Genomic DNA, 27,363 nt, shown 5'->3' with positions numbered 1-27,363 from the left:
GGAGGAGTAAACACCTCATAGAAACACCTGAGCCCGAGCAGCAGAGGACGGGACGAGGAGAAGAGGGCCAGGGCCATCTGAGAGGGTAGAGGCTTCCTGCTGTCAAAGGTAAAGTCCATCCATATTCAGTGTGCTATTACTGGGCTGACTGTGGCAACCAGGGGACCTGCAGCAGCCGCCTCTCCCTTTATATCTTTTGTAAAACTGCTTTTTCCATTTGACTGCTCTGCTCAGTGATGTGGAGAGCGGGTAAAATGGAAAATGCTGTGGCCTGGTTGGGAGCTGTTGAAGGCATTAATGGTGTAAGGGTGGTCTGAAGTAGAGCATCTCTGGGCTCCATTCAGCCCAGGAAAAACATTTGAATTTTGCTGGAAGTAGGTGCTTTATAGCTATAAATCTAGATTTATGTATCTCTACAACTCTATTTACAAATTTATAGATCTATATATCTATAATACAGTATTAGTTATTTTTTCAATACTTTTTAGTTTTGGTAGTTGAATCAGTGAGCTGCTTTTAAGAAGTCTTTTAACAGAAAATTAAAAAACGAGAACTAGTGCTGCATCTCTTAGTCACAAAGTGTCAGTTTCACATATCAAAAGCATTAGCAGGAAATATTTTCTACCTTTATCTGTTACTGCAAGAAGAGCCATTATCTAGTGACTTACCAACTAAATATTTGTAGATTTATGCCTTATACAAAGTTAAAATTAACAATGCAGATGTCCTAGCTACAACTAAGAGCTCAATATAATAGAGAATTACACTGTCGATGCGGGCTGCAGCATGGCTTTTCTCTCATGATGTTTTATTTCTGAACAAGGAATTCTCTGGGGTTAAATGCTGTATTTTTAACAGTTTTCTCTGCACTGTGCATACCAGCTGAAATGGTTCTGGTGCACCAAGGGAAGCTGAGACAGGTCAGTGAGGCATGAGGAACATCCATACCTGTTGCAGAGGATGGACCTGGCACTCCTCTGGGCTGTACATACAGATCTTTCTGTTCCCCCCACAGATGGCACAGACAGGCAAGAAGGGGTGAATTGTGATTCCTTCCTATCAATACAAAAAGTTTTCACTGTTGTCTCCCTTTTTATATCTCCAGCCAGTAATCTTTAATTCAGGAAAGCACATCATCTACTTCTATAGAATTAATCGCTTCCATTCATGTTACTGCTTCATCTTAACAGCAATGACTATTACAAGTTATTCTTCCTTCCTGGAAACTCAGTGTCTTTGGAGCTCTTTCGAGATGTGGTCAACCTGTAAGCAGGTGCAACACAGATGCAGCACAGCCTAAACTTTCAAATGATTCAGCAGTGAAAAACCAAACTCTTTTGAAAAAAATCATCACTTCTTAAAATGTGAACACTCAAGTCTGGAAACCCGATCTGCTCTTATAGGGGTCATGAACTGACATCTGAAACAACAAAAAAGTTGGCTAAAGCACTGACTCACTCTTGGAGAGTATGTCAGATTATTTAACTATTTTGAGGCTGCCTTCACTGCAATTCTTCAGAAATGAGAGACAGGAACCACTCCTAATGTTTTGGTTTTCTCTACACTAGAAAACAGAAGTTGGACAGAACAGGCAGGAGCACTAAGTTGCTGTAATTGTAGCAAAAGGCACAAGCTGCTCACCAGCTGCCCTGGAGGTTGGTGGCAGCTCAGAGCTTGGCACTGCAAGTGTTGCTGTGCAACCCTGTGAACTCCTTGCTGCTGCAGAGTTTTTTTTATGCAATCCTGGACCCACCCATGGAAAAGTAGCTTGCATGTCTCTACACTCTGCAAGTACCTAGCCATGAGCATCTCTGCTAAAAATGAGGTTATGCTGCTTGGTGATGGCTTCATAGGCAAAACACTTTTATGAGGGTCTTTATGCTACAGGCAAAAGGCTTCTCCACCCCAGGGAGCACAAGAAGATCGAGATCCTTAGGTCAGATGCAGGATTTGTATTTTTTTATCACTATGACTATTCAGACCTGCATCTTTCCCTGTCATTGTAATGATGAGGGGCTGGTCCACTGGCACTAAAGCAGTTTCAGGGAAACAGAGAGCATCCCAGTGCTCACATGTGCTCACTTACACATGTACAGTGCTCACACTTACACGTGTATAGCAACAACCAGCAGGCTGCAGGGTGGCCCTTTGGGTGTTACAGCTGCTCTCGTCCAGCCAATGAGACCAACACTGCATTTTGTAGTCCCCCTCTGCCTGGAGGCTGACCCACAGACTCAACACACGACAGAGAGAAGCAGAAGCCGCCATGGGAGTGCTGTGCCAGGACAGACAGACATTTTTAACCCTTTCTCTTTCCTGCACAGATATCTGAGATGAATCCCACCAGCCAATTCCTTGGCACAACAGAATATGACTATGGATACGATGAAAACACTGCTCCATGTAACGAAGGAAACAACTTTCACAGGTTTAAATCCCTCTTTCTGCCAATTCTTTACTGCCTTGTGTTTGTCTTCTGCCTCCTGGGAAACTCCTTGGTCCTCTGGGTTCTCCTGACCAGGAAAAGGCTGACAACAATGACTGACATCTGCCTGCTGAACCTCGCAGCCTCTGATCTCCTCTTTGTTTTGCCCCTCCCTTTCCAAGCCCACTATGCTTCAGACCAGTGGGTTTTTGGCAATGCCATGTGTAAGATAATGGCTGGCATTTACTACACAGGTTTTTACAGCAGTATTTTCTTTATAACCCTCATGAGCATAGACAGGTACATAGCAATTGTCCATGCTGTCTATGCCCTGAAGATACGGACAGCCACTTGTGGCATAATTATCAGCTTGATCCTGTGGCTGGTGGCTGGCTTGGCTTCTGTACCCAACATCATATTCAGCCAGGAGCTGCAGATAGAGCAGGCTTTGCAATGTGTCCCCACATACCCCCCAGGTGACAATACCTGGAAGGTTGCTTCTCAGTTTGCAGCCAATATCTTGGGCCTCTTGATTCCCTTTAGCATCCTTGTTTGCTGCTACACTCAGATACTAAAAAACCTGCAAAAATGCAAAAACCGGAACAAGGTCAAGGCGATCAAGATGATCTTCATCATCGTCATAATTTTCTTCCTTTTCTGGACTCCTTTCAACATTGCTCTGTTCCTCGACTCCCTGCAGAGCCTGCACTTCATCAATGACTGCAAGGTGAGCTCCCAGATAGCGCTGGCCCTGCAGGTAACAGAAACCATCTCCTTCATCCACTGCTGCCTGAACCCCATCATCTACGCCTTTGCTGGTGTGACATTCAAGGCCCATCTTAAAGGACTCCTTCAGTCCTGTGGTCGTGTCCTCTCTAGCCCTGCCGGAGGTGCCGGGGCTGGACAGTCATTTTCAGCACCCACACAGCTCTCTGGCTGGTCTGACAGCGCAGGGGTCCTGTGAGCACACCTGAGCCACCTTCTGCTGGTGTGAAGGGCCAAAGGTCTGCGGTGGTCCTGGAGGTTGTACCATGTGTGCAGCATCCCCTGGGAGATACAGTATGCCTGTGCCTCCTGTTGGGATATGCTGTGACCTGCCACATAAGAACTTGTGACATACATTTCCCAAGAGAGCCAGTGCATTTGTAAAATGGTGACCATACACTGCCACAGAATAATTTTAAATTAAGTTTTAGATCTCCTTTAATACACTTCAGTAAGCAGGCTGCTTCCTCTAATATCTATTTTCTTCTCTGACAGAAGTGTCACTTCTGCCTTACCCCCAAGTATGCTCTGCCCTGTGGAAATGGAATCCCTAAATCCCTGGGACAAGTGTGTGACCCCTCTGGAAGGTGGGGAGGAGGACAGGCGTGGGATTGCTTCATATTGCAAAGAGGGAATCACCTCAGAGCCTGTCACAGTTTCCCCTTTGCCTCAACTCCCAGCTGAAAAAGCCCCTCAGCTCAGGACCCTGTTTGTAGTAGGATGGTCCCAGGGGCACAGCCGTGGAATCCTTGGAACTGCTGCCACCCCGAGCAGCCTTTGGTAGTGATGCCTCCAAAAATAGCAAAGCAATGGCTCCAGGTGTCCCCTATACTGGTCACTCGTGGAGGCTCCTACACTTGAAAATGTTGTCCTCAGAGCAGGTGGGGGCTCTGCATCCCCTCTGGAGCTGTGGGGGCTCCAACTCTGTGCCTCCAGCGCTTGCTGCTAAATGTAACCAACATAAAATGATCTGTAGCAAAGTAGGCTCCATCTCTTTTCCCAAATGTCTTTATTTTCTGCCATTTTAAAAACGCTTTCTTTGAATTAACATTAGCTTTAACTTTTTTGTCTTGGTTCTTCATAGTCTACCTAATGATCACAAGCCTTGATTAGGATAATGAGACTTTGAGTTTGCTTATTTTGGAGTGGGTATCACATAAAATGTATCTGATGGAATTGAGCAGCGCCCTGAAGCTCTTCAGCAAAATAAGACTTATCTCCTTTTTTCTGCTAAGGAAGATTTGTTCTGCAAATCCCAGTAAAAATTCACAGGGAAAAAACAACATTTATATTGAGGTAGTATTACTGCAAACACATTTTTAAAAGTTAATCAAGAGAATACCTGAAATCAGGGAAAACACAGACTGGATATTGTCAAAGATTTTAATTTTTAAGATAATAAAAATTTCAAATGTTTTCCTAGTTCTACCTTTCCATCTGAAAATATAATTTCATGTTCTTATCCTTCCTAAAAGTTAAAAAATTAATATTGGTGCCAAATATTTTTGCTATTAACTATATGGTATAGAAGATACTTCTTTCTTTTATTATAGATAGCCTAAGTAATATTTCTAGGTTTTATTCCCCAATGGTTAAGAAATGCCCTGAAACTCAATTATGATATTGTTTTACTTCTCAGAAAGCCTGTATTTAGAAATAAAACTCTCTGTTTGTGCATTTCTGTGGTGTTTTTTGGACTACATAGGGACTTTAATGGTTGAAATGGAACATGGGTCAGCATCTCAGATCAGGTATCTTTTCCCTGTGGCTAGATTTTGGAGTTTGGATAGAAATATTTCTGTTTAAAATACTCCGGTCAAAATCTAGTTAGATTTTTTTGGGGGCTGGTTTTTGTTTTTTTTTTTTTTTTTTTTTGTACAACTTCTACTGAAATAATGCTCTGTGTGTGTATGCAGTAGCAGAATTTAGCCCAAATGATATGTGAAACCTTAGCCAAAGAGTAAAAAATGTGCTTTGCTGGGCTCACTGAAGAGTCCTCCCCCATCTTCCACTGCTATATTTAAAAGCAGGCTCCTCCTCTGTATAATGTGGCTGCAGAAAGGAAAAATACATGTAGGTATTTTTCCCCTTTTATTGTAAGAACTACCAGAACAGAGACACAAATACACCTAGCATCACCCCAAAGCACTTGCACGAAGCAGAACACCCAGAAGCATTGTGCCTCTTCTCTAAACACGAAATTTTACTTTTAATGGTTTGGACCACAAGACTTTATGCTACTCTTATATGTGATGGAAAGGATCTATGGAGACACAAAACAATGTTCAAAAATGTTTGCACTTGTATGCACTTAAAGAATTCTGGAAAAGAGCACTGCATTCATAGGATAATAATAATGACCTGGTAGTGTCATTTCTTCAATTATACCTTTTTTTTAGGCAGAAACTTGCCAACGAAAATCTACTTTTCTCTGTAATAAATACCTTGGAATAAAGCAGGTAGCAGATGCTCTATTTCCTCAGTTTCAAGGGTTCTGACACACAGTAAAATTGGCAAAAGAAATTTTGCCATCTAGTCATAACCAGATCAGTTTTAATGTGCTGAGATGTTGTCAGCTGCAAATACCACTGCAAAAGCCCCAAGTAACAGTCAGGTTTAATGCCACCTGGATTTCCTGGGAGGGGTGTGATACTGTGTATCTGCCAAAATACATAGCTCAGTCTTGTTCCACTAAGTTAGTGGAAACATGATCACTATTCAGAAGAGAATGGAATAAGGAAATTATTGCTGTTTGTAGAACAGATCTTCTAATGAGATGTTGCACATCTAAAGCAATTATTGTTTCTCCAGAGACAAAGCTGCATTGAAACCATTACTATCAGATTGCCAGTTAAGCTACTGAATACCACTTTTCACATTTAGAAACATTTCCCTACCTAGTTCTGAACTGTGTGTGTTTTAACGGGCTTGAACTTTCTAGCTATTGATTTTCATCTAACATGTTTCACAGACTTTTCTGTCTCATTTTTCTCTGTCCTTTTGTAGCATGATGCCTCTGGCACTGTGGCCTTATCCAATGTACCCATCCTCTAAAACACCTCCCAGACCTTTAAAGTAAGTGACTGTACTACTACTGCGCAAAGCACTGCAAAGGAGCGCTGACTGTTAGAAAAGCAAAATAATAATGTGTATTGTGGTGCTGTTTGTGATTCCTTCTGGTTTTTCTCTAACCTATGATTGCCAGGTTAAGAGCTTTCACAGCGTTCCTTAGTTCTATTGACTTACCATGGGACAGCCCCAAACTTCAGGAGGTATGAGACTGAATTTCAGATATCCTCCATTTGGCCCACCCCCCAGGTGAAATCTATCATGTTTGAGATCCACCACTGAATCCAGTATGGCAGGATACAGCACACATGGGGAATTTCCTTAATATTTCCTGGGGCTTGACATCAGAGTTGAAAAGATCCAGGTAAGAAGTATGTATTACCTCAGTTTCTTATTTAAGTTCAAGTTATAAAGGATAGTTGAAATAGCCAAAATCAATGACATTGCTCATTCATGGCCACACACTATAACTATTTGTAGTCCTTACACTAGAACCTTGGCTACAGAAACACACCTAACACTGTATTCTGCCTCATACCTTGTGTGGGTTTTACTCCTCTTAATTAGAAATATGTTACAACTAAAATAAATTATCCAGTGCAAATGCCAAATGAATTAATAAATTAACCCAGAAGTGAGATACAAAACTTTCTGTGGTTTGCAATTTCTGCTGAAATGACCTCGTAACTCCACTAAGTTCCAAAACACGCCCAACTTTAACTTTTTTTAAGAACCCAAAAATCTCAGAGGTCTGCTCTGGTGATCCTTAGATGACTCCTGTGCTCAGCTGCTTGCTCTCTCCCTCTGTCAGCAGTTCCTTTCCTTCTCTTGGCCTGAAGAAGAAAATCAGGTGTCCTCTCTCATCCATCCCATTGCACTGCAGTGTCAGCTGGTCAGTCTGCCTCTCCCCCTAGAAAGTCATTCTGTTCTCTTCCTTCACACTGGTTCTCAAACTGATTTCACTTGTCACAGCATTCTGACACAGCTTCTCCAGGTTGTGGCTCATGTCCAGAGCCTTTGGCCCTAATTTTTTTAAAGCTTCTTTTTCAGGCAGAGAAAATGCTAGATTATGCCTCAGGAGAGACTCCTTATTTCAGATTAAAAAACACAGGCTGGGGGTGCTTAGACCTCCCTGACAGACTTTTCAGTGAAATGTGTAGAGGGAGGGAAGTCCGAAGTGCCAGTGGTGAGTGCTTTGCAAGTATTTAATGTTTAACGCCTTTAATATATGAACAACTAGGAGACAATAAATGGTCCCTGGACAGAGTGAAAAACAATAATAGACAGTGAACTTCTCCAATATCCAATAGTGTTGAAAATACAGTGTGAATTGATGAAGTCTTGTAAAATGGAGCACCAGTGTACAAGGTTAACTCCCCAAGCAAATATGCCAGTGTTTGTTAGGTTTTGGGATTTCGGGTGAAACTAAGTGCACTTTAGGCAATGAAAATACACTTTTTTACCCTAGCATTCATGTAAGTCTTCATGTAGGCCTTTATCTTAGCATACTTTAGTACAAATGAGGCAGAAGTATCAGTTTGCCCTTAAATTCTCTTGTTTTTTCATTGAAGTAATTTTTATCAACTGTGGTTTGCTTTCATCTTAACACACAATCTTTCCAAGAAGAATGACAAGCTAATTTGCATGTGCTAAATGTAAAACAACTTCTGCAAAGTGATCCGAAAGCTTTACAAACATAGATGGACTTGGCTTCCTATCACTCCTGGTGAGACTGTTTTTCCCAGTGGCATAAACAGCCTATCTGCAACCATTCAACTAACAGAGCACGTGTGGAATATCTCCCTTGTGACAAAGCTGTAAGCTAGCTCTTCCATTCCCATTACCAGACAGCAATTAGTCTGCCTTAAAATAAAAAGACACAAAGAGGATGCAATAAAGTACCACAGTACAGAAAGTACCACAGTCATCCTCTTTTGCTGAGGATGGAGAAGAATTTGAAGTCTGTAGTACCACAGATTCTGTGAGTGGTTAGTTTGCTGTAGACTGTGAAAAAATGTTTGATGGCTTATCTGAAGCCCTATGTATTCTTCTATTTTCTCTAAACAAATTAAGAAGGAAGTGGTGTCTCCACGCATAAATGAAACTTGTCAGAAGATGACTAAGATCAGATTCATTATATGTGTAAGTTGGTGTAGTGTGGCTGCCAAGCTGGCTTCAAGGTGTTGGACTCTGCGTGGGGAGTTTTCTCAGAAGCACAGCAGGGTCTCCCAGGTAGGTGTGCAGGAGTGTGAGCCCAGTGTCTGAGAAGACTCGAGACTATTTGGAGCCATTTGTGTCTTTTGGGTTCATTGAGCAGTCCTGCAGATACCAGAGAAACAAAATCAGGGAAGACTTGTATTTCAGAGATGCCAAGTTCCGTGCCACAAATACTACTGGAATCTGCAAGCTTATCACAGGACAGGCACAAGTTTCATCAAGGGTCTTCGACACTAAGAGCTGATTTTATCCTGCCCACCTTATAGTGACTAATTCTAGCACAAATGACAGTACTTACAATAATTTCACGACTATAAGGCGCACCCTTTTGACTAAAATTTTCCCCGGAACCCGGAAGTGCGCCTTATAGCCGGTGCACCTAATCTGATGTACAAAGTTCGGAAATTTGTGAACCAGGAAATGCGATCTGCAAGCTGAACCGGAATGCACAGGAGCTGCAGCCATGCGCGGGGAGTCGGGAACCGCAGGAGCCGCGGCCGCCACACGGGGGAAACCGGGAAGCGGCGCAGCGGCCAGCCAGGGAGAAGCGGGGGGAAGCGGCGCAGCCACGGGAAGCACCAAGAAGTGCCGTGGGAAAGCGCTGAGAAGCGGCGAAAAATCGCTGTGGAAAAGTGGCAAAAAAGCGGCGAAAAAGCGCCCCTGGAAAGCACTGAAAAGCGGCGAAAATTGCCACAGGAAAGCGGTGAAAAAGCGTCGTGGGAAAGTGCCGAAAAGCAGCGAAAATCACTGCGGGAAAGCGGCAAAAAAGTGATGAAAAAGCACCGCGGGAAAGCGCTGGGAAGCGGCGCCACTCCCGGCTGAGGGGAAGCCAGGATGCAGCGCGACCGCACGGTGGGAGCCAGGAGCCATGAGCCGTGCCAGCCGGTGCCAGAGGCAGGCGGGAGTGCCGGGGCCCGCTGCACGGGGAGGGCACCTGGGGCTGCGTTTAAAGGCTACACTGATCTTTGAAAAATGTTTGCAAATTGAGCACCTGCCAGTAATTTGTTACTTTGTTGCGCACCGCGCGGCTCCTCTCTGCAAAAAAATAGTACGCCTTATAGTCCGGTGCACCTTATATGATCTACAAAGTTGCGAAAGTTGCCGACTCCCAGGGGGTGCGCCTTGTAGTCCAGTGCACCTTATGGTCGTGAAATTACTGTACACTAAGATTTTCATAGATAGCCTCTGCTGTTGTGATCCTCATGTTCCAAGAATCAATTTGAAGATCAAGAACCAGCAGTTCCAACAGATGAGAACCCTGCCTGGGCACAGTACGTTGCTTTGGAGAAAAACAATTTACAAACCATGTTCCCCAAATTAGTGGATGCTTGCAAAAATGGACATAATTGTACTGCTTCATCTCATAAATGTGGTAAGAAGGCAAATACAGTAATATCTGTGAAGTACAGAACTAGAGACATGATCATGAGGGAAAACCAGAATTCTACAGTCCGAGAAGGGCCTAGGTAGGTGCATTAAATAGAGCCTGCTCCTGCACTATAGTGAAGTGCTGTAAAGAGAAGCCCAAATAATCAGTCCCTCAGCTGGGAGAGTGCCTTCTGCAAATTGATCCAAGCATTGGGACTGGGTACTGAGCACCACAATGTTTGTATGAGAGGTTAACATGAAGGGCAGATTGCACTGATATGTCCCTGTGTCGTTCTTCTGTGAGTAACGCAGAATATCTCAAGAATATAGGACTATAAGAATAGAGGACTCTGAGTTTACTTACATCTCTGTTGTCAAGTCTTACTCCTCCAAGGTTCTGTGAAGTGCCCTAAAGCTGTAAGGAAGCACTGTGACACCTGAGCATCTAATGATGAAACTTGCATAAACCACTAATGGAAGCTGTTTTACTTTTGTATATCTTCCTACCCCTCCTAAAACACAGTTTTAGAACACCTCCATGAGTATGAGGATGTAGGGGAAAAGGAGGACAGGCTTTGCAGCCTTTCTTCTGTGCCATGATAGGTAGCACATGCAGTTTTCATGGCTGTGAGCAAAGTACAGTCTTCATAACTGCCATAACAAATCTGTTCCAGCTTCTGGGTGCATTGTCACCTGGAGTGGTCTTTAGATGTACCTTAGATCTATTCCTCTTCAACAATTGAAGTAGACAGCAATATCAGGCTTACCTGCTAAAAAATCACCTTGGCCCTGAAGAACAGCAAAACAAAAATATTTGACTCGATGTTTTTCCAAAATAAATGGTTTCTCATCACCAAAATCCCTGAAAGCCCTGAAGACTTCATTCAGATTACCTGAAACAGTTTTTTCAATGTAAAGGTTGGCTGTCTGCCCTGGACTTGTCGCCTAAGGCTGTTTATATCATTAAAGAGTGCACCCTTCAGAAGGTGATTCATTTCAGCCCAAAGTGGAGTAACTTAAAACAGTTTGTCACCCTCTGCAAACACCTACCTCTGTCCCTTGACTAGAGAGGGAGCCCTTGCATTAGCTAGCCAACCACCAGCTAAGGGTGGGAGAGATGATTGCTGCAGCTTACACCTTCCAGTTTGAAGGAGTTGGGAAAGATTTCCCTACTAGCAGACCTTGCAAAGGCCTGCTTTGTGCTCCTCCTTGTGCTCAAACAAAGTTGCCACATGCTCGTCCCTGTAAACTCAAAGACAGTCAGCAAAATGTCTGATGTGTGTGAGGGTGCTCGAGGGAAGTCCTCAGCACATGTCTCATTAAAATGTTTATTGAATTCCTCTTTTAGCACAGAAGATCTACTTCATTCAATTTCATCATCAAAGTGCAGGCTGAAGCACACTGGAACAACAGGAAAGCAACTCCTTCAATAAGCAACTTCCCTCATGCTGTCCTGCTTTGCCTGAAATTCTTGAACAGGCTTTGACACAAGGACTGAAGTCAGCATTTCTCCTTCCATAGAAAGCCTAGAACATGAGATAAACTGCAAGGCCATCACTTATCTTTGCTGTAGTCTTACTGGCATATAGCTGAAGACTAGTCATTTCTATTTAAGTAATCTGGTTGGTAATATTACCAATGTTTTTGCCATTAGCGAACTGTTTCCAGCATCCCTTTCCCTCCACAGGAAAAGATACTTCTTCAAGAAAGTAGGAAAATTATTTCAGTGCCTTTAAGTGTATCCCCACAGCCTGACTTCAATATGCACGTAAAACTGTATTATTGTCACATAAAGCTAGTTTTCTCTTATTTTCAGTAACTTACGGAGTAATAGAAGCACATCATGGTTTGATTCCCCTGCTTTAGTTCTCTCAGTGGTACTGTTGTGACAGCTTGTAGAAAGCTTCAGAAGAAGCAAGACAGTTTTGTTACAAAAGTTCTTCATTCTTTTTTGAGTCTTCCCTTTGGTAAAGCAGTACTTCCCTACTTATAGAATTTCAATGGATTAGCATGCTGAAGTTTATGTACTCTTTTCTTACTGTTCATTCTAATTTTTTTTATGGGGATGGACAACCTAATTTTAAATGGAAATCTTCTCCTGGCAATGTCTCTGATTTTGGAACACTTTTCTCCCACTGCTTCCTCTGCTTCTATGTCTATGAATTAGTTAATGTTTATAAAGACCATCAAATCCATACAGGAAAGATACTATGAGTAAAATCAGTAATTAAGTCTGAGAGATCCTCTAATCCTTTCACAATCACTTCTCACCGACCATGCTTTCTAGACCAAGTAACACAATTTCTTTCCCATGAATTTCTTCAGTCTCAACATGGCTGAAAAAGACATTTTCAGGGGGATTCTGTCCTTTGTAATAGTCTCTATTCTCTATAAAAGAGTACAGTAATTTCATGACCATAAGGTGCACTGGACTATAAGGCGCACCCCCCGGGAGTCGGCAAAATTCGCAACTTTGTAGATCATATAAGGTGCACTGGACTATAGGGCGCACTTTTTTTTTTCAGCGAGGCTTCACCCCCAGCTCCCCCCACGCGGTTGTTGGCCGAGGCCCCACCTCAACCCGGCAGCCATGGGCCCCCAGGCCCGCCTGTACCCAGCAGGGACGGTGCCGTTGGCCCCCTGGCCCGCCTTCACCCGGCAGCCATGGGCCCCCAGGCCCACCTCCACCCGGCAGGGGCGGTGCCGCGGGCCCCTGGGCCCACCTCCACCCGGCTGCCATGGCCCTGCTGGCTCCCCTCACGGCTCACAGCTCACACTTCCGGTTTGGCAAATTTTGCAACTTTGTACATCAGATAAGGCGCACCGGACTATAAGGCGCACTTCCGGGTTCGAGGGAAAATTTTAGTCAAAAGGGTGCCCCTTATAGTCGTGAAATTACTGTAATTTAGCTACAGGTCAAAAGGTGCTTAAAATTAAGTGCCTGATATGAAATATTTCCTTTCTTTTGAATATGTCTTCTTTTTTCCTCCTGTATTTTAATCTTGCTCAAACTTTTTGAAGCTTCAGATTATTTATTTCACTCTTTCGGAAAGGGACCATCCCTGATTTTCAAAGGTTGGAACAACTGGAGTTCAGGCAGCCTGAAAACACTGTTCACTTGTCTTCAGTCCAAGCACTCAAATTGGAGGCACAAAGAATTAAAATTCTTTCCAAACAATATATGCAAAACGGTGCTTTTGTCCTCAAGTTAGAATACACTGGTTGGTCAGGAGCGACTCATTCACCACCACAAGGATCCATCACACCCATTATGCCAAACTCAAAATTGGTGCTTACCCTGCAGGTTATGAAAATAACACATAGGTCTTCCAAGGAAGATGTGATCTCTCCTAGAACTGGTTGGAAGCTTGGTGACTGCAGAAAGCCTCTGAGAAAGGCAGAAGGAAGCCCCAGTTTCACAAAACAGGGAGATAAGGGGCCAAGGATTACCTCTGCTATTTCCAGATTACACCCACGCGAAGTCCCTGGATGATGGATCCTGAAGGAGTTTCTCCTTTGGAATAAGAGCTGAGAGAAGCCCCTTTTCCAGATGTCACCCTTCTTTCTTCATGAGGCAGGGAAAATACATTCTTTAGGTAGGATTTTTGATCCCGAAAGCCAATTAATTTCTTTTCCAGGCATAGTAGCTCATGAAAGATGAAACATGCAAACAAGACTTCTGAATTTGCAGCCTATACATTGAGTAGGAAGACATGTCCTGAGCAGTAAAAAAGAATTTCAAATTCAGACAGCAACTCAGAGGGAGATAGTATAGAATGAAAGTCTCCCTGTTATCCACTGTGTCACTGTAGGGAAGGCACTTTTTGCTCAGGCTTGAAAGTTTTCAGTGGTTTGCTTTTCTGTACTTACAGCAAAATCTACACAGACCCTTCCCTTATGTGATTCCAGCCATCACATCCCTCTTCCTATAGCCTTGCTTAAGCACTCTTTCTGAAACAGCTTTATGAGTCTTTTTTATAGTCCCTGTGACAAGTGTGATTGGTCATATATCCCTAGGTTTACTGAAATAAATTTTTTAGTAAATGAAATGTAGCCCAAGCCAGTCTCACAGCTTTTTGGGAATACTGTAGGAAAACACCCTGTAATCTTAGAGAGAGTGGTCAAGAGCTGCTGCCAAAAGACTGCAAATTTTAAAAATGTAGCCTTGCTTGCTATAAAATTGAAAAAGACTCCATAGGAAGCAGAGAAGTGGACGTATTATTCATCAGTCCTGTTTTATAATGATCTATGGGACTCAGTGAGAAGCAATCCAGAGTCCTGAGGGAACTGGTTGACAGTAGTTGCCAAGCCCATCTCCATGATACTCCATGGACTATCATGAAAGAAAATATGATGAAATCATCCCCATGGACATAATCCCGTGAAAAGTCATGGCAGTCAGGTGAAGTCCCAGGTGACTGGAGAAAGGGAGACATTGTACCTATCTTTGAAAAGGATAGAAAGGATGTCCCTGGGAACTACTGACCTGTCAGCCTCACCTCTCTACCTGGGAAGAACATGGAGCAGATCCTCCTGGGAGCTGTGCTAGGGCACATGGAGAGCAGAGAGGTGATTCAGGACAGCCAGCACTGCTTCTCCAAGGGCAAGTCCTGCTTGAAAACCCAGTGGCCTCCTGTGATGGAGTGACTGCAAGAGTGGGCAGGGAAGAGCTGTGGATGTTGTTTATCTGGACTTCTGAACAGCCCCCACAACATCCTTCTCTCTAAGTTGGAGAGAGATGGATTCAATGGGTGAATTGTTAAATAGATTATCAAGTGGTTGGACCGTCCTGTCTGGAGGGAAGTTGTCAATGGCTCGGAGTCCCAATGGACATCAGTGACAACTGGTGTTCCCCTGAGGTCTGTACTGGAACCAAGTGTATTTAATACGTTTTTTAATGACAAAGGGATTGAGTTGACCCCCAGCAAATGTGCATATGACACCAAGATGAGCGGGGCTATTGACACACCTGAAAGACAATATGCCATCTGGGGGAGCTGGACAAGCTGGACAAGTGGGTCCATGGGAACTCTGTGAGGTTTAACAAGACCAAGTGCAAGGTGCTGCACCTGGGTCAGGAGAACCCCTGGTATCAGCACAGAGTGGGGGATGAACAGATTGAGAACAGCCCTGAGGAAAAGGACTTGTGAGTGCTGCTGGATGGGAGGCTGGACACGACCCAGCAATGTGCATTTGCAGCCCAGAAAGCCAAACGTGTCCTGGGCTGCATCCAAAGCAGTGTGGTCAGCAGGGCAAGGGAAGGGATTTTGCCCCTCTGGTCTGGTGGGATCCCACCTGCAGTGCTGCGTCCAGCTCTGGGGTCCCAGCACAGGAAGGACATGGACCTGTTGGAGTGAGTCCAGAGGAGGCCACCAAGACAACCAGAGGGTTGGAGAACTTTTCCTGTGAAAAAAGTCTGAGGAAATTTGGTTTCTTCAGCCTGAAAAAGAGAAGACTGCAGGGTGATTTACAGTAATTTCATGATTACAAGCCACACGGATTATAAACCGCATTTCCGGGGTGTCGGCAACATTTAGGTCCTCATCCATAAATAAGCTGCAATGGATTATTAGCCGCACTTTCGTTTGTAGCAAGGATCCGTGTACAACTTTCACAAATTTGCGGGTGGCCCAGCTCGGCCCTGCTGCTCAACAGGGCCGCTTGGGGCCGGCCGGGTGGTGCTACCACCGCCACCGGGCTCGCTCACCCCCCCGGCCACCTGCACCGCCGCCTCCGTGTTTGCTCACCCTGGCCAGCACTGCCGGCCCCTGTGCCGCCGGGCTCCCCCACACTGCTGGCCCTGGTTCTGCTGGCCTTCCCCACACCGCCAGGCTTCCCAGCTCTGCCATGCTCCCCCGCGCCGCCAGGCTCCCCCACGCTGCTGGCCCCGGCTCTGCTGGGCTCCCTCACGCTGCTGGCTCCGGCTCTGCTGGGCTCCCTCACGCTGCTGGGCTTCCCCGCACTGCTGGGCTTCCCCGCACTGCTGGCCTGGGCTCTGCCATCCATCCCCCGCACCGCTGGCCCTGCCTCTGCCAGGCTTTCCCACCTCTGCCAGGGCCGGCTGGGTTCCAGCTTGGCTTGGGGCTGCTGCGGGCTCTCACTTCCGGGTTCGCAACTTCTAGAACATTGTTCATATATTGGCTGCTCCGGATTTCAGGCCGAACTTCCGGGTACGGACCAAAACTTTAGACAAAATGGTGTGGTTTGTAATCGTGAAATTACTGTAATTGCAGCCTTCCAGTGTCTGAAGAGTCTCCAAAAAAGGAGAGGAACCTTTTACAAGGGCATGGGGTGACAGGACAAGGTGCAATGGATTCAAAATGGAAGAGTAAATTGAAATTAGAAGTTTCCAGAGCAGGTAGAAATACTTACTGACCTGAGAATGGGATTTTATTGAACCAGCCAGTCTTCACCCTGGTTGAGATGGAGCAGTTCAGAAACTGACTGCTCCAGTTCCAGCTGGAGCAGAACTAGCTGGCACCCATAAAGTCTTCATCCACCAATTATGACCTCATCCTGGAAACGGAGCTTTTTCAGAGAAGAAACTTACCCCCCTTATGCAATATGTCACAGGAAGTGCTGTTTCCTATTTTCAGATATATGTTTGTTCACAAAGAAGAAGAACCCACAGTTAGACCAGCTTGATGAAACAGTGAGTAGCTGATTTTTTTCCTTATCTTTCCATCTAAATATATGTATGTATAAGAGAAATTCACTAAGTGGGGAGTAGATGTGCCTAGTAACAGAAGCAGTAGAGCTGACATTGGAGCAGAGATAATATCTTTGGGAACAATCGGGTCTTGTGACTAGCTTACAGATTGGGATAAGACTAAATATGAAAGTAGAGAATCTGACTGGACAATTGGTGTAGAAAATAATCTTTTTTTTGTACCAGAAATTTACTGGGTCTTGGTTTCAAAGCAGTGCCAGGAGATTGACAGCTTGAAGTTGCTTTCTTCTAAGGATAAAAATTTGTCAGACATTAAATCCTTCATACTTAACCTAAGCTCTCCATATCTAAGTAACATCTTGCTCTGTCAAATGCAGTTGACAGGTGTTCTCCATCCCTCTCCTATCACATGGTTTCTCTATATTATTCAAACATTTAGTGTCTTAAAAGTGTTATTTCATTATCACGTTTTAAATAGATATTGGGATTGAGTCCTCTTTTTGATGTGATGTGTCTGAGTCACCACATTAGAAAATCTTTACTCCACATCTCAGCCATATCTCAATGAGATATCAGTTTTATACCCAGATTGCAATTTTTGTAAATGAGATTTTACATGAATAAAAATCATCAGTGCACTGATTACTACACTGGAATTTTTCTAATCATGCACAAGAAAAGGTGAGCTCTGCTTGGATAAATGATACTTGCCACTTGTATATTAGCAAAAAAAGTTACAATAGCCTACAAATTATTTTTCTTTTTTTTTTTTTACATTCATGGGAGAATTGTCACTGTCATTTATCTGGAACAGTTGACAGCAACAGAGCAGAGGGCTTGAACTTCTGAGTGTAGAGACCCTTAGAGCAATAACAGGACATCACATGATCCTATGGCATGTGCTGGCAGTCTCCACTCCAAACAATTAGCCTTCCATTTAGTACTTGAGTTCATCCTCAGAATGGTTGTGACTACAACCACTGCTTGAAATATTCTGAATTCAATGTTTTATCAGATACTTGGGAAAAAAACCCAAACCAAACCACAGCAAAAAAGCCCTAACAGACATACTAGCCCAGAAGTTAGCTTACACAAGAGAAGAGTCCATGTATACATATACTCATGATTTGGAGGAAATATTTAATACCTATCTCAAATTTCTCTTTCTAAGAATGCTAATTTTCAGTGCTTATGATATTCCTTTACTGTACATTTGTTTAGGTAAGAACACCTCCTACTTCTTTAGTCTTGAGACCCATAGACTGACTCTATTTAACTGTAGAAAAGCTTTGCCAGACAGTCTTTCTGGTTTTGATGGGGAATGTAAACAATCAGATCCTGAGGCCTCACAGAGAATTAAGCCTGCTCTTTTTATCTGAGAATATATTTTACTTTCAAAGTTTTGCAGGATTGAAAAAAAACCCATCAGTTTGGAGGCAAGTAATTCTGAATGTTTCTAATGCTCAGCTGTTAGAAAAGAGGAAGAGGTTTCCCAGGCAAGGTTTAATTTTGGAAGGGGCTCTTTACCAAGTCAAATCCTAGAAAGAAATCCTGTGGTCACTACCACATGAAAAGTTGTGTTTGAGGGAAACTATCAGCTCAGAGTCTTAATAAAGTACTTAGTTAACACTTCCATCTTTTCCTTCATCTTTCCTGGTAACTCAGGAAAGACGCTTGCTCTCCAAGCAAGTGCAGGTGTCTGTGCACAGCTTTCTCTGTAGTTTTGCTCCTCCTAGAAAGTCAAAGGCCAAGTTAAAGAGGTAGAGCTGTTAGCAGGAGACACTGGGTACCTCTCCTGCAAAGCCTGCTATCAGAATATGTGGTACTATGTTTTTGTTATTTAAGTTTCAGTATTACTCAGTGCTATGTTAACTTCTCTCTCTTCATGAAGTGCCCTACATTCTGCTGACACATACTTTCAAACTGACTACAAGTCATTAAGCAATTTCTTTTTCTGTGTGCCAAATACTGGCATTTATGAAAGGAAGAGAGTGAGGGCAGGGGCAGTAGTGCTGTTACCTGCTCATACATTTCTAAAGAGAAATATTGTCTTAAACTGCAAAAAGGTGAAGGGAACTTTGGGAGGTCATTCAGTTTGGAGATAAGGATCTCCATTCATGCACAGATGCTCTTGTATCTTGTGGTTATTACAAGTTCTGGTTTCTGAAGGGAAACTTTGTCCAAATCCCGTCTAGAATACAGCAGACTCATTGGGCTGTGATAAATGTTGTCCCTAAATAAATCGCTGTAGCAACTCAGGAGCTGCTTTGCTTGAGTGACATGGAAATGTCTGATAGTCCTACCAGCACCTAGACATCTTCTAGCTCAAAGTGACACTGTAGATAGCAGCTGATACTCCAGAGATAGTGAGGCTTCTCTCAAAGCAGCCAAAATACAAAAATCTGGAAAGACATGTTTCGGGGCTATACCTCCACTACAAGAATCTCTGATGATGCCACAAGTGCAGCTTTGCTAAAACTTAAATTTAAAAAAAAAATTAAATCACATTTATTTGGGCTCACAAAGTTACAAGTATTCAGCAAACCAATTTTTCTCGATCTAAGATGTAACTTGACATTTTTTGCAAGAATTCTTTCCCAGGGTCCTTGTATTTGGCCCATTGCTTGGCAAAACCTTTCTGTATCCAGCTTCTTTGGGAACTCAGAGCATAACCAGTCCTCCAAGGGGAAACAACAATAGCCTCTTATTGGACTGTTCATGTATTTAGATACTCTTAAATGGTTAAATATAGGATAAATTAGTAAGTTCTCCTCTTATATGTCTACCTTAGGCTTAACCTGTTGCCTGTTTTTTTGCAAAAATCACTCACAATTTCTGTTAGCAACCAAAATTATCCTGTGCATACGGAAACAGTGGGACTGTGGTCAGGAGAGTGGGCACTGATGGCCAGATGCAGTACAGAAAATGAAAATAACTAAGACTTTCCAAATATTCATGTGCAATTTTGGACAGAAAACAAAAAGAGAGAAAGAAATCAAATAATTAAATACAAGTTTTCAAATCAGAGCTGCTCCAATTATGTTTAAATAGCACAAGAGCACAGATAGACTTGGAGATTTCTTTGCTATAACACACTCATTTCTGAAGGTTCACACCTAGATGACTTAAGAGACAAAACCAGACATCTTGTCAAGGGCTACAGCTTCTGCAGATGATGCTTCTTTCTGCCAAAAAAAAAAAAAAAAAAAAAAAGGGAAATATGGTTAAAGATAAATTAAAACAATTAAAATCAAGTGCAACCAATAATTTCCAATAGAATTTTTTATCCAGGTCAGTTTTCTAAAGTTCTTTGTGATTTACGTTGCCTGTGTGCAAAAAAAAAAAAAAATTGAAGCATCTCAGAAAATATTTTTAATATTTTGTGCTTGTTTTGAAAAGGAGGACCATACAAATACTGCAAAATTTCCCACCAGGCCAGAGCCAGTAAACAAAACAACTACAGCACATGCTGTCTTTCTAGTCAGGTCAGTGCCAATTGTATAGGGCGAGAGCTAAATTTTGGTGGTGGGAAGGTGAACTTGGTCTGACTGGGATGGACTTATTTTTCTTTTAGAAATGTTTAGATGATGTCTTTTAGATTTGTGACCACAGCTGAGATAGATGATCCAAACTGACCAAAGGATATTCTGTGTCATAGAACATCACACTCAGGAATGAAACCAGGGGCAGAAGGAAGACTGCATCTGTCTGCTTGGTAGAACATGGCAAGCATTTGTCCTTGTATTACCTCTTGTGAGTTTTTTCAGTTTCATTCTCTTATTCAGCTGTCTTTTTTTCAACACGCAAGTTTTTCTTTCTTCAGCACTTCTGATTCTCTCCCTGATCCTCCAGTGGGGAAGTGAGTGGGTTTACCAGATAGGGCCTTAGGTGCTGGCTGGGGTCAACCCTTCACAGGACACAAGACTTGGACAGCAAAGGAGACAAATCTGTAGAGAGTCACTTAACATTAGTTTTGTTGCTCCCACAATTATTTTCTGCCAGTTTTACAACTCAAAATAAGTTCCAAATCTGGAAGAAAAAAACCCCAAAACTTTATTTTTATACAAATACAAAGATTCTACAAGGCTAAGTGTACCAAGAGAGGTTTAGATCAAATATTAGGAAAAATTTCTTCACTGAAACGAATATCAAGCTCTGGAACAGGCTGCCTAGGGAAGTGGTTAAGTCACCACTCCTGGAGGTATTTAAAAGATGTGTAGATGTGATGCTTAAGGACATGGTTTAGTGGTGGACTTGACAGTGTTTATTTAATGTTTGGACTCAATGATCTGGGAGGTCTTTTCTGATCTAAATGATTCTACGATTCTACAGTACTATAATTCTATATATATTATAAGTGTACATATATGTATATTTACTTCTGCATATACACAAATGAAAAATTGTTTTACTACCATGTAACCAACAAAATTTGTTCAAGAAGATTATTTGTATTATACATATATCCACCAAGATAAAACTCCAAATCAAAACTATGTCGTCTGGGTCTTTAATGCTCTTTAATTGCATATAATGAAATCAGTCTTCTCTCAAACAGCTGAATAAGCTGACATGGGCTTAAGACAAATCAAAAATTTCACCTGCTGCAGCTCAGAATGGCCCAACATGTAATTAAATTGATTATCTACTAAAAAGCAATGCAGGGGCCTGTCTCAGTCACTTCAACCATGGGCTGAGTTTCTTCAGTGGCATTTAGATTTGCAGAGCTCAAGTGCAGACAGAATGAAATCGTGGTGGTTTTGAGAGTGTGGTCTCTGCAAAAGATGTCTTCAATCACACAGGGCAGACCACACCACTGAATAACGTGCATCCATGAATGGAATGAAGGCTGGTGCATTATATGAGTGCTCAGGGATCACGCAGCAAGCTGGGCCAGTTGCACAGCCTGAACTCTCCTGCATCAGGAGCATTCTGTTGCCTTAGTCTAAAAGCATGCATAACATTTCCAGGAAAAGGCTGATCTCAAAACCAACACCGTGCCATGGGCAGCAACCTGTCTGCCATGAGGTGTCTGATAAAAGCAGTCATGATGGTACAGGAAGACAGAGCAGCCCTTTAACCAGACAGCAAGTAGCTCTCCTTGAGTGGCTACCAAAGGCATCGATTGCATTTCCTCATTGAGTGACCAGGAAGCACTTTGGTCCCTCTGAGCCCTGTCTTCACAAAATCCTCTGCCCAGCTTCTCATGGGACAAACAGGAATTTTTCTGTTCTCTGGGGGTCAACGAGAAGGCAGTGCTCTGAGCTTTTCAGAGATCAAGTTATACAAATCTGTGCTGCTGCATCTGGCTCACAGTCCTACCAGGGACTTGGGAAAAGGAGAGGCTTTGGCAGCTAAAGGGGCTGACACCCAGACCCATTTTTTGCAGGGGAAGTCCAGTCCCTCCAACAGTCCCTAAAACAAAACAGAAGGGACAGAGAGCTTGCACAACCCTTGCATTTCCTCATTGTTTTCTTACTGGAAACACTGACTGACAAAGAGTGAAGAACCATATCACATGAAGAACTGTAGCACACACTCTTAGCTATGGCCATATCTGCCTTTTGCCTTTGTGCTCTCTCCAAAACACTCTACCAATCTAAACTTTGCAGCTCCTGAATAAGGGCTGTAAACAACTACTGAAACAAGGAATCAAAACTCCTTACGTCCCCAAACGGCAGTGGAGAGGTCTTTCAGCTGACAAGAAGATGCCACAACAGAGACAGATATTAGAGGCTGCTCCAACAGCAACTCTCATCTTTTGCATCACTTGCTAAAGTCTTTGTCTGTCTGTTCTCTCTACAGGACTGTGCACCAATTTCATTCCAGAGCTATCTGAAGCCAGCACACTTCCACTGCCCACACCTGCCCTAGGCTCTGTAAAAGACCCAGGGTTTGCCATTTTAACCCAGACCAACACTGCCGACTTTCCACTCTTCAACACCCAAAATAGCACAGGTGGGTATGTTTGGTACTCTCCTAATTCCCATAGGCATTAAGGCTCCCAGAATGTCACTTGAAGCAGCCTGAAGACATGCTTGAAGTCAGCTGTTTTTCCCCATGTCACAGTGTCTTTGCAGGCACCGTTTACACCTGACCAGTGCCTGGTCCTCAGTGGGTAAGGGCTACAGGATGGACCAGCATGATGAGCAGGTGGCCACATCCCAAGGAGAAGCAAGACTATGCTCTGCATGCCAGACACTGATGCTTTCTTTCCAGGCTACCTTCCTGGCTTTCTATACTCCTCTGGAAAGCCACTGATGAGTACAAGACCCCCAAACCACCCATAACTCATTAAATTCTTCCATCCTCTCCCTCTGGGTCAGGCAACTGACAGGCTATACCAGGAGGGCAAACAAAACAATGTACACATGGGAAATGACACACAGCAGCACACTTCCAATATGCATCAGTGTGGCTCCACAGATGTATAGATAGGTTTCCTGGGAGCTCTGTGTTTTCATTCTCTTTTACAGCTTGAGAAAGTCATGCTTGTGAACTCATCAGCAAGATGCAAACCAGATGAGAACAGCAGCATAGTTCATTCTCTTCACTGAAAGCTTGGAGATTCCTCTAGTTTAATGTCTTTCTTTTTTATTCTTTTCCAGACCAATACACCATGGGAAATGAAGCCACAGACTTCACTGACTGGCCACTGACAACCGAATTTGACTACGGTGATTCAACACCATGCATGGGAACTGAGGAAAAGCACTTTGCTGCAAATTTTTTGCCACCTCTTTATTCTTTAGTGGTGATATTTGGCCTGACAGGCAACATGCTTGTTGTCCTTATCCTGGTAAAATACAAGAGGCTGAAGAGTATGACTGACATCTACCTGCTCAACTTGGCCATTTCTGATCTGCTGTTTGTATTTTCTCTCCCTTTTTGGGCTTATTACGCAGTTCACGACTGGATTTTTGGGGAGGCACTGTGTCGAATTCTGTCAGGTGTCTACATCCTTGGCTTCTACAGTGGCATCTTTTTCATAATCCTCTTGACCCTGGACAGGTACCTGGCCATAGTGCACGCAGTGTTTGCTTTGAAAGCCAGGACAGTTACCTACGGCATCCTCACCAGCATTGTCACTTGGGCTGTTGCTGTTCTTATTTCTGTCCCCGGGGTAGTATTCCACAAAACTCAGAAGGAAAGTTCACGTAATACTTGCAGTGCTCATTATCCCAGTGATTCCACAGTAAATTGGAAATACTCTTTTATTTTAAAGATGAACATTCTGGGACTTATTGTTCCAATGCTCATTATGATCTTCAGTTACTCACAAATTCTAAAAACATTATTGAGATCCAAGAACGAGAAAAAACAGAAGGCAGTCAAACTTATTTTTATTATCATGATTTTTTACTTCATCTTCTGGACACCATTCCATATTTCTTCTTTTTTGCATACATTTCAAGATTCACTTTTCAGTTCAAATTGTGAACTTAAAGGACAACTGGAGAAAGCAATTCAAGTGACAGAAACAATCTCAATGATCCACTGTTGCATCAATCCTGTGATCTATGTATTTGTTGGAGAAAAATTTAGGGCATATCTTCACACCTTTTTCCGAAAGCATGTCGCACCTCACCTTTGCAAAAAATGTCCAGGTCTTTATCGTGAAAAGTTGGAAAGAGTCAGTTCCACATTCACACAATCCACTGCAGAGCACGACATCTCTACTGGACTGTAAAAATACACAAGAACATTAGTTAGGAAATTTTGCATCACTTGCTTTGCCTTAAGGAGTGCATGACATTATTTAAGATCTTTATGTCAACCACTACTGAAAATTGTATGACCCCTACTCTTGTAGGATTACAGCATTTTCCATTGCTAAACTAAGAGATTCAATGAGTTGTCCAGGAAACATTAACTGCATAGCTAGGTCACATCAAGATTTAAATTGGGCCCAGACAAATACGATCGTGCTTTTTTGCAAAAATCTATCTGCTGAGACTTACTGAGGGAGGAATACAATACTGAAAAGTCTAGGGCGTAATAGGTCATCTCATCTTACTGGGACCATTGAACCCGAGAATTTTTCTGTTTTGTTAAAAGTAAAAGTGCAGCCATTTTAAAACATAATTCTTTAACAGCTATAACTAAGTTATAGCATTTTGATTTTTGCTTTTTAATTTATGTCTGCCATATCACCATTCAGTTGCTGACTATTTCCAAAGTGCTTTTAATCAGCAACATTGTGACTTTTGTGGGTGCAATTTTCCAAGCAACTGCACACACTAAGTTTACTGACTGCTCGAGAAGACAATCATACACTCCTAAAAAGTGTGAGCTTGTTTCTCACAAGTCATATCCCTCCAAGAAAAAAACAAACCACTAAACCAATTAAGGTCCTTCAGCAAAGATCTGCAAGACCAGAATGAAAATTACCTTGGTATGTGCTATACAAGTTTCTGTATGAGAAAAATATCAGGACCCTCTGAAGGATGTGTGCACAGTACTGAGAGCAGGCCTCCCTAGTTCTGGACAGGTAAATCATATGCAGAAGAAGAGTTTACATGGCAACACATGACCTCAGTGTGTCAGGTTAGGCTCCTGCATGGGAAAAACATGCTCTTCACACACACACACAAAGTCTGACTTTTGGGATTCACTTCTAGGAAGACAATGGCCTTGGAACTGCAAAATCAACCAATTCCAGACAAGGCATACCTTCCTGCCTTCCCAGGAGAAGAGTGCCTCTAGGCAACTGGTACCTTGATAAGAACTGCATGATGATGGAAGACTGAACACCATTGGCCTACTAGTGTACTATGGCCATGCATTTATTCTATTATTAAAAGTTTCCCTGTAAAAGAAAGGAATTCTAGGGTCGTGGGGTTAGCAAAGAAGAGGAAGGATGAGCACAGCAGACAATCTCCTACTTCAATCTGTAAAGAAGTGCAGGTGAACTGTCCTTCTGTTTTTTTCCCCATTTCCTTGGAAGGGCACTGCTTATGCATGTAAGGACTTGCTCACGGAAATCTGGAGGGACAGGTTCAACTAACCTCCAGCAAGGACACCAGAAGGAATTCCACACTACTTAATGTCAGGCATGTGATCCAGATGCCTAAATTAACAGCAAATCTCTTCAAGGTCCCTCAGTGGTCAGTTGAGAACAAGAAGTGCCTGAGCCAGAAGCAGTCACGGGATTTAAATAGTCTCAGGGGAAGATTAACTGTGGAAGGAACTTGAAAATGCCAGCCTCTTAATTCGGGTATCAGATGCCTTAATCTAGGTGGTGCAAATACTCTTCTTCCTCTTGCCTTAAAATGCCCGGGCACTGCTTCTATCAGTTGTTAGCTTTTATCCCATCAGCTATTATAACCTTGTGAGGTCAATAGCCACAGATAGGCTATACAAAAGACCAAAAGCTATCCTCACAGTAAACTTTCTTGCTTAAAAATAATAGTTTTCCTTTCTTTTCTACTTTCTTTACTGAAACAATGTGAAAACACCTTTATAATTTTAAAGCATAAATTAGTTCAGTGCAATACAATTCCTGCTGTAATGGTGATATTTCTCCTGCTGTGTTTAATTGTAAATCCTTATCTTGTTGGAATTAAATTTCTTCCTGCTTTCATGTTAATGCAGTGAAATTAATAAAATCAGTGTCTGGACATCTGTGTATACCCTGTAGCCCATATTTTCTTCTGTAAGCAAAAGGGCATTGGCTCTGCTCTCAGAGTGGAGATGGGAAAAAGACACAGAGCGCTTGCAATACCACACTTCAGAGAACTGTCTGCCCAGTCCAGAAGCTTCTGCAGCTGACACAGCTTTTAACCATCAGCAAACTTGAGAAGAGTGACCTACAATGGTTTTGGAAAAAAAGTCTAGGGCCACTGATTTTAAATGACTGAGATTTGGGGAAATAGGGTTGTGTGTGTTATAAGTAGGGAAAGAGTGGGAACAAATGAGAGCAATAAAAGATGTCACTCTATTAATATTGGGATATTGGGATAAGAACAGGATTCTTCATAGACTTTCTGCAGTAATTTTCACATCTCCTTGCACCATATAGAGTGACTCCAGCCAAGCAGTGTGTCTGTGGTCCCAAGTTTTGTTTGTAAGGAACTTAAGCCCTCCAAGTTCAATATGGAAATATGCTTCTGCTTCACAGTAATTTCACTAATACAAGCCGCACGGACTATAAGCCGCATCTCTGGGTGTTGGCAAACACTTAGTTCTTTGTCCATAAATAAGCCGCACCTGAGTATAAGCCACTCTGTCGTTCACAGCGAGGACCCGCGTGCAACAAAGTTGCCAATTAGTAACAGAATGGTGGCAGGGCGGGGTTTACTGGCTCGGCTTGGGCTGTGCAGGCTCAGCCCGCTCAGGGCTGCTGACGGGGCCAGGTGGCCCAGCTCGGTGGGGCTGCTCAGCGGGGCCGTTCGGGGCTGGCTGCCGCCTCTGGGCTCGCTTGCCCTGGCCCGGCGCTGCCCCGTGGTGGCAGGCAGGGACGGAGCCCCCCCAGCTCCTGCGGCGGTGGAGGCGGGTGGGGACGGAGCCCCCCGCCTCCTCCCCGAGCCGCGGCGATGGCGGCACGGGGCCCCCCCGTCTCTCCCCCGGGCTGCGGCAGGGGAGGGAAGGAGAGAGCTCTCTCGCCTCTCTCCCCGCCCCCTGTGCTGCCTGCAGGGAGCCAGGCTCCACCTGCAGTGCAACAGAGTAACTATTTGTAACAATCGCGAAATGCCGGCTTTTACTGGCAGGCGCTCAGCTCGGCACCCTGGCTGGCACTTCTGAGGTTGTAAATGTCAGAAAATTATTCACATATTAGCCGCTCCTGAGTATAAGCCGCATTTCCGATGTGGGAGAAAAATTTTAGTCAAAATGGTGCAGTTTGTATTCG

At 43.3% G+C, this 27,363-nt stretch overlaps 2 protein-coding genes across 2 annotated transcripts; both read left to right on the top strand.

Moving 5' to 3' along the window:
- Positions 1–22: 22 nt before the first annotated feature.
- Positions 23–4,550, top strand: LOC117003752 (C-C chemokine receptor type 8-like). Its single transcript, XM_033073956.1, has 2 exons — positions 23–108; positions 2,325–4,550. The coding sequence occupies exon 2, from the start codon at positions 2,334–2,336 to the stop codon at positions 3,387–3,389; it is 1,056 nt and encodes a 351-aa protein (XP_032929847.1). The 5' UTR covers positions 23–108; positions 2,325–2,333; the 3' UTR covers positions 3,390–4,550.
- On the top strand, positions 49–26,134 carry LOC117003748 (C-C chemokine receptor type 1-like). The gene is made up of 4 exons (XM_033073941.1): positions 49–108; positions 16,441–16,496; positions 22,320–22,472; positions 23,123–26,134. The coding sequence occupies exon 4, from the start codon at positions 23,134–23,136 to the stop codon at positions 24,202–24,204; it is 1,071 nt and encodes a 356-aa protein (XP_032929832.1). The 5' UTR covers positions 49–108; positions 16,441–16,496; positions 22,320–22,472; positions 23,123–23,133; the 3' UTR covers positions 24,205–26,134.
- Positions 26,135–27,363: the final 1,229 nt, after the last annotated feature.

This window comes from Catharus ustulatus, chromosome 1 (assembly GCF_009819885.2).
Source record: "Catharus ustulatus isolate bCatUst1 chromosome 1, bCatUst1.pri.v2, whole genome shotgun sequence".
Taxonomy (NCBI): Eukaryota; Metazoa; Chordata; class Aves; order Passeriformes; family Turdidae; genus Catharus; species Catharus ustulatus.
The sequence above is the reverse complement of the archived record's forward strand: the minus strand, read 5'-3'. Positions and strand labels throughout refer to the sequence as shown.

Excerpts from the sequence above, each read along its gene's own strand:
- LOC117003748 (XM_033073941.1), top strand. The coding sequence starts at position 23,134 with ATGGGAAATGAAGCCACAGACTTCACTGACTGGCCACTGACAACCGAA.
- LOC117003752 (XM_033073956.1), top strand. The coding sequence starts at position 2,334 with ATGAATCCCACCAGCCAATTCCTTGGCACAACAGAATATGACTATGGA.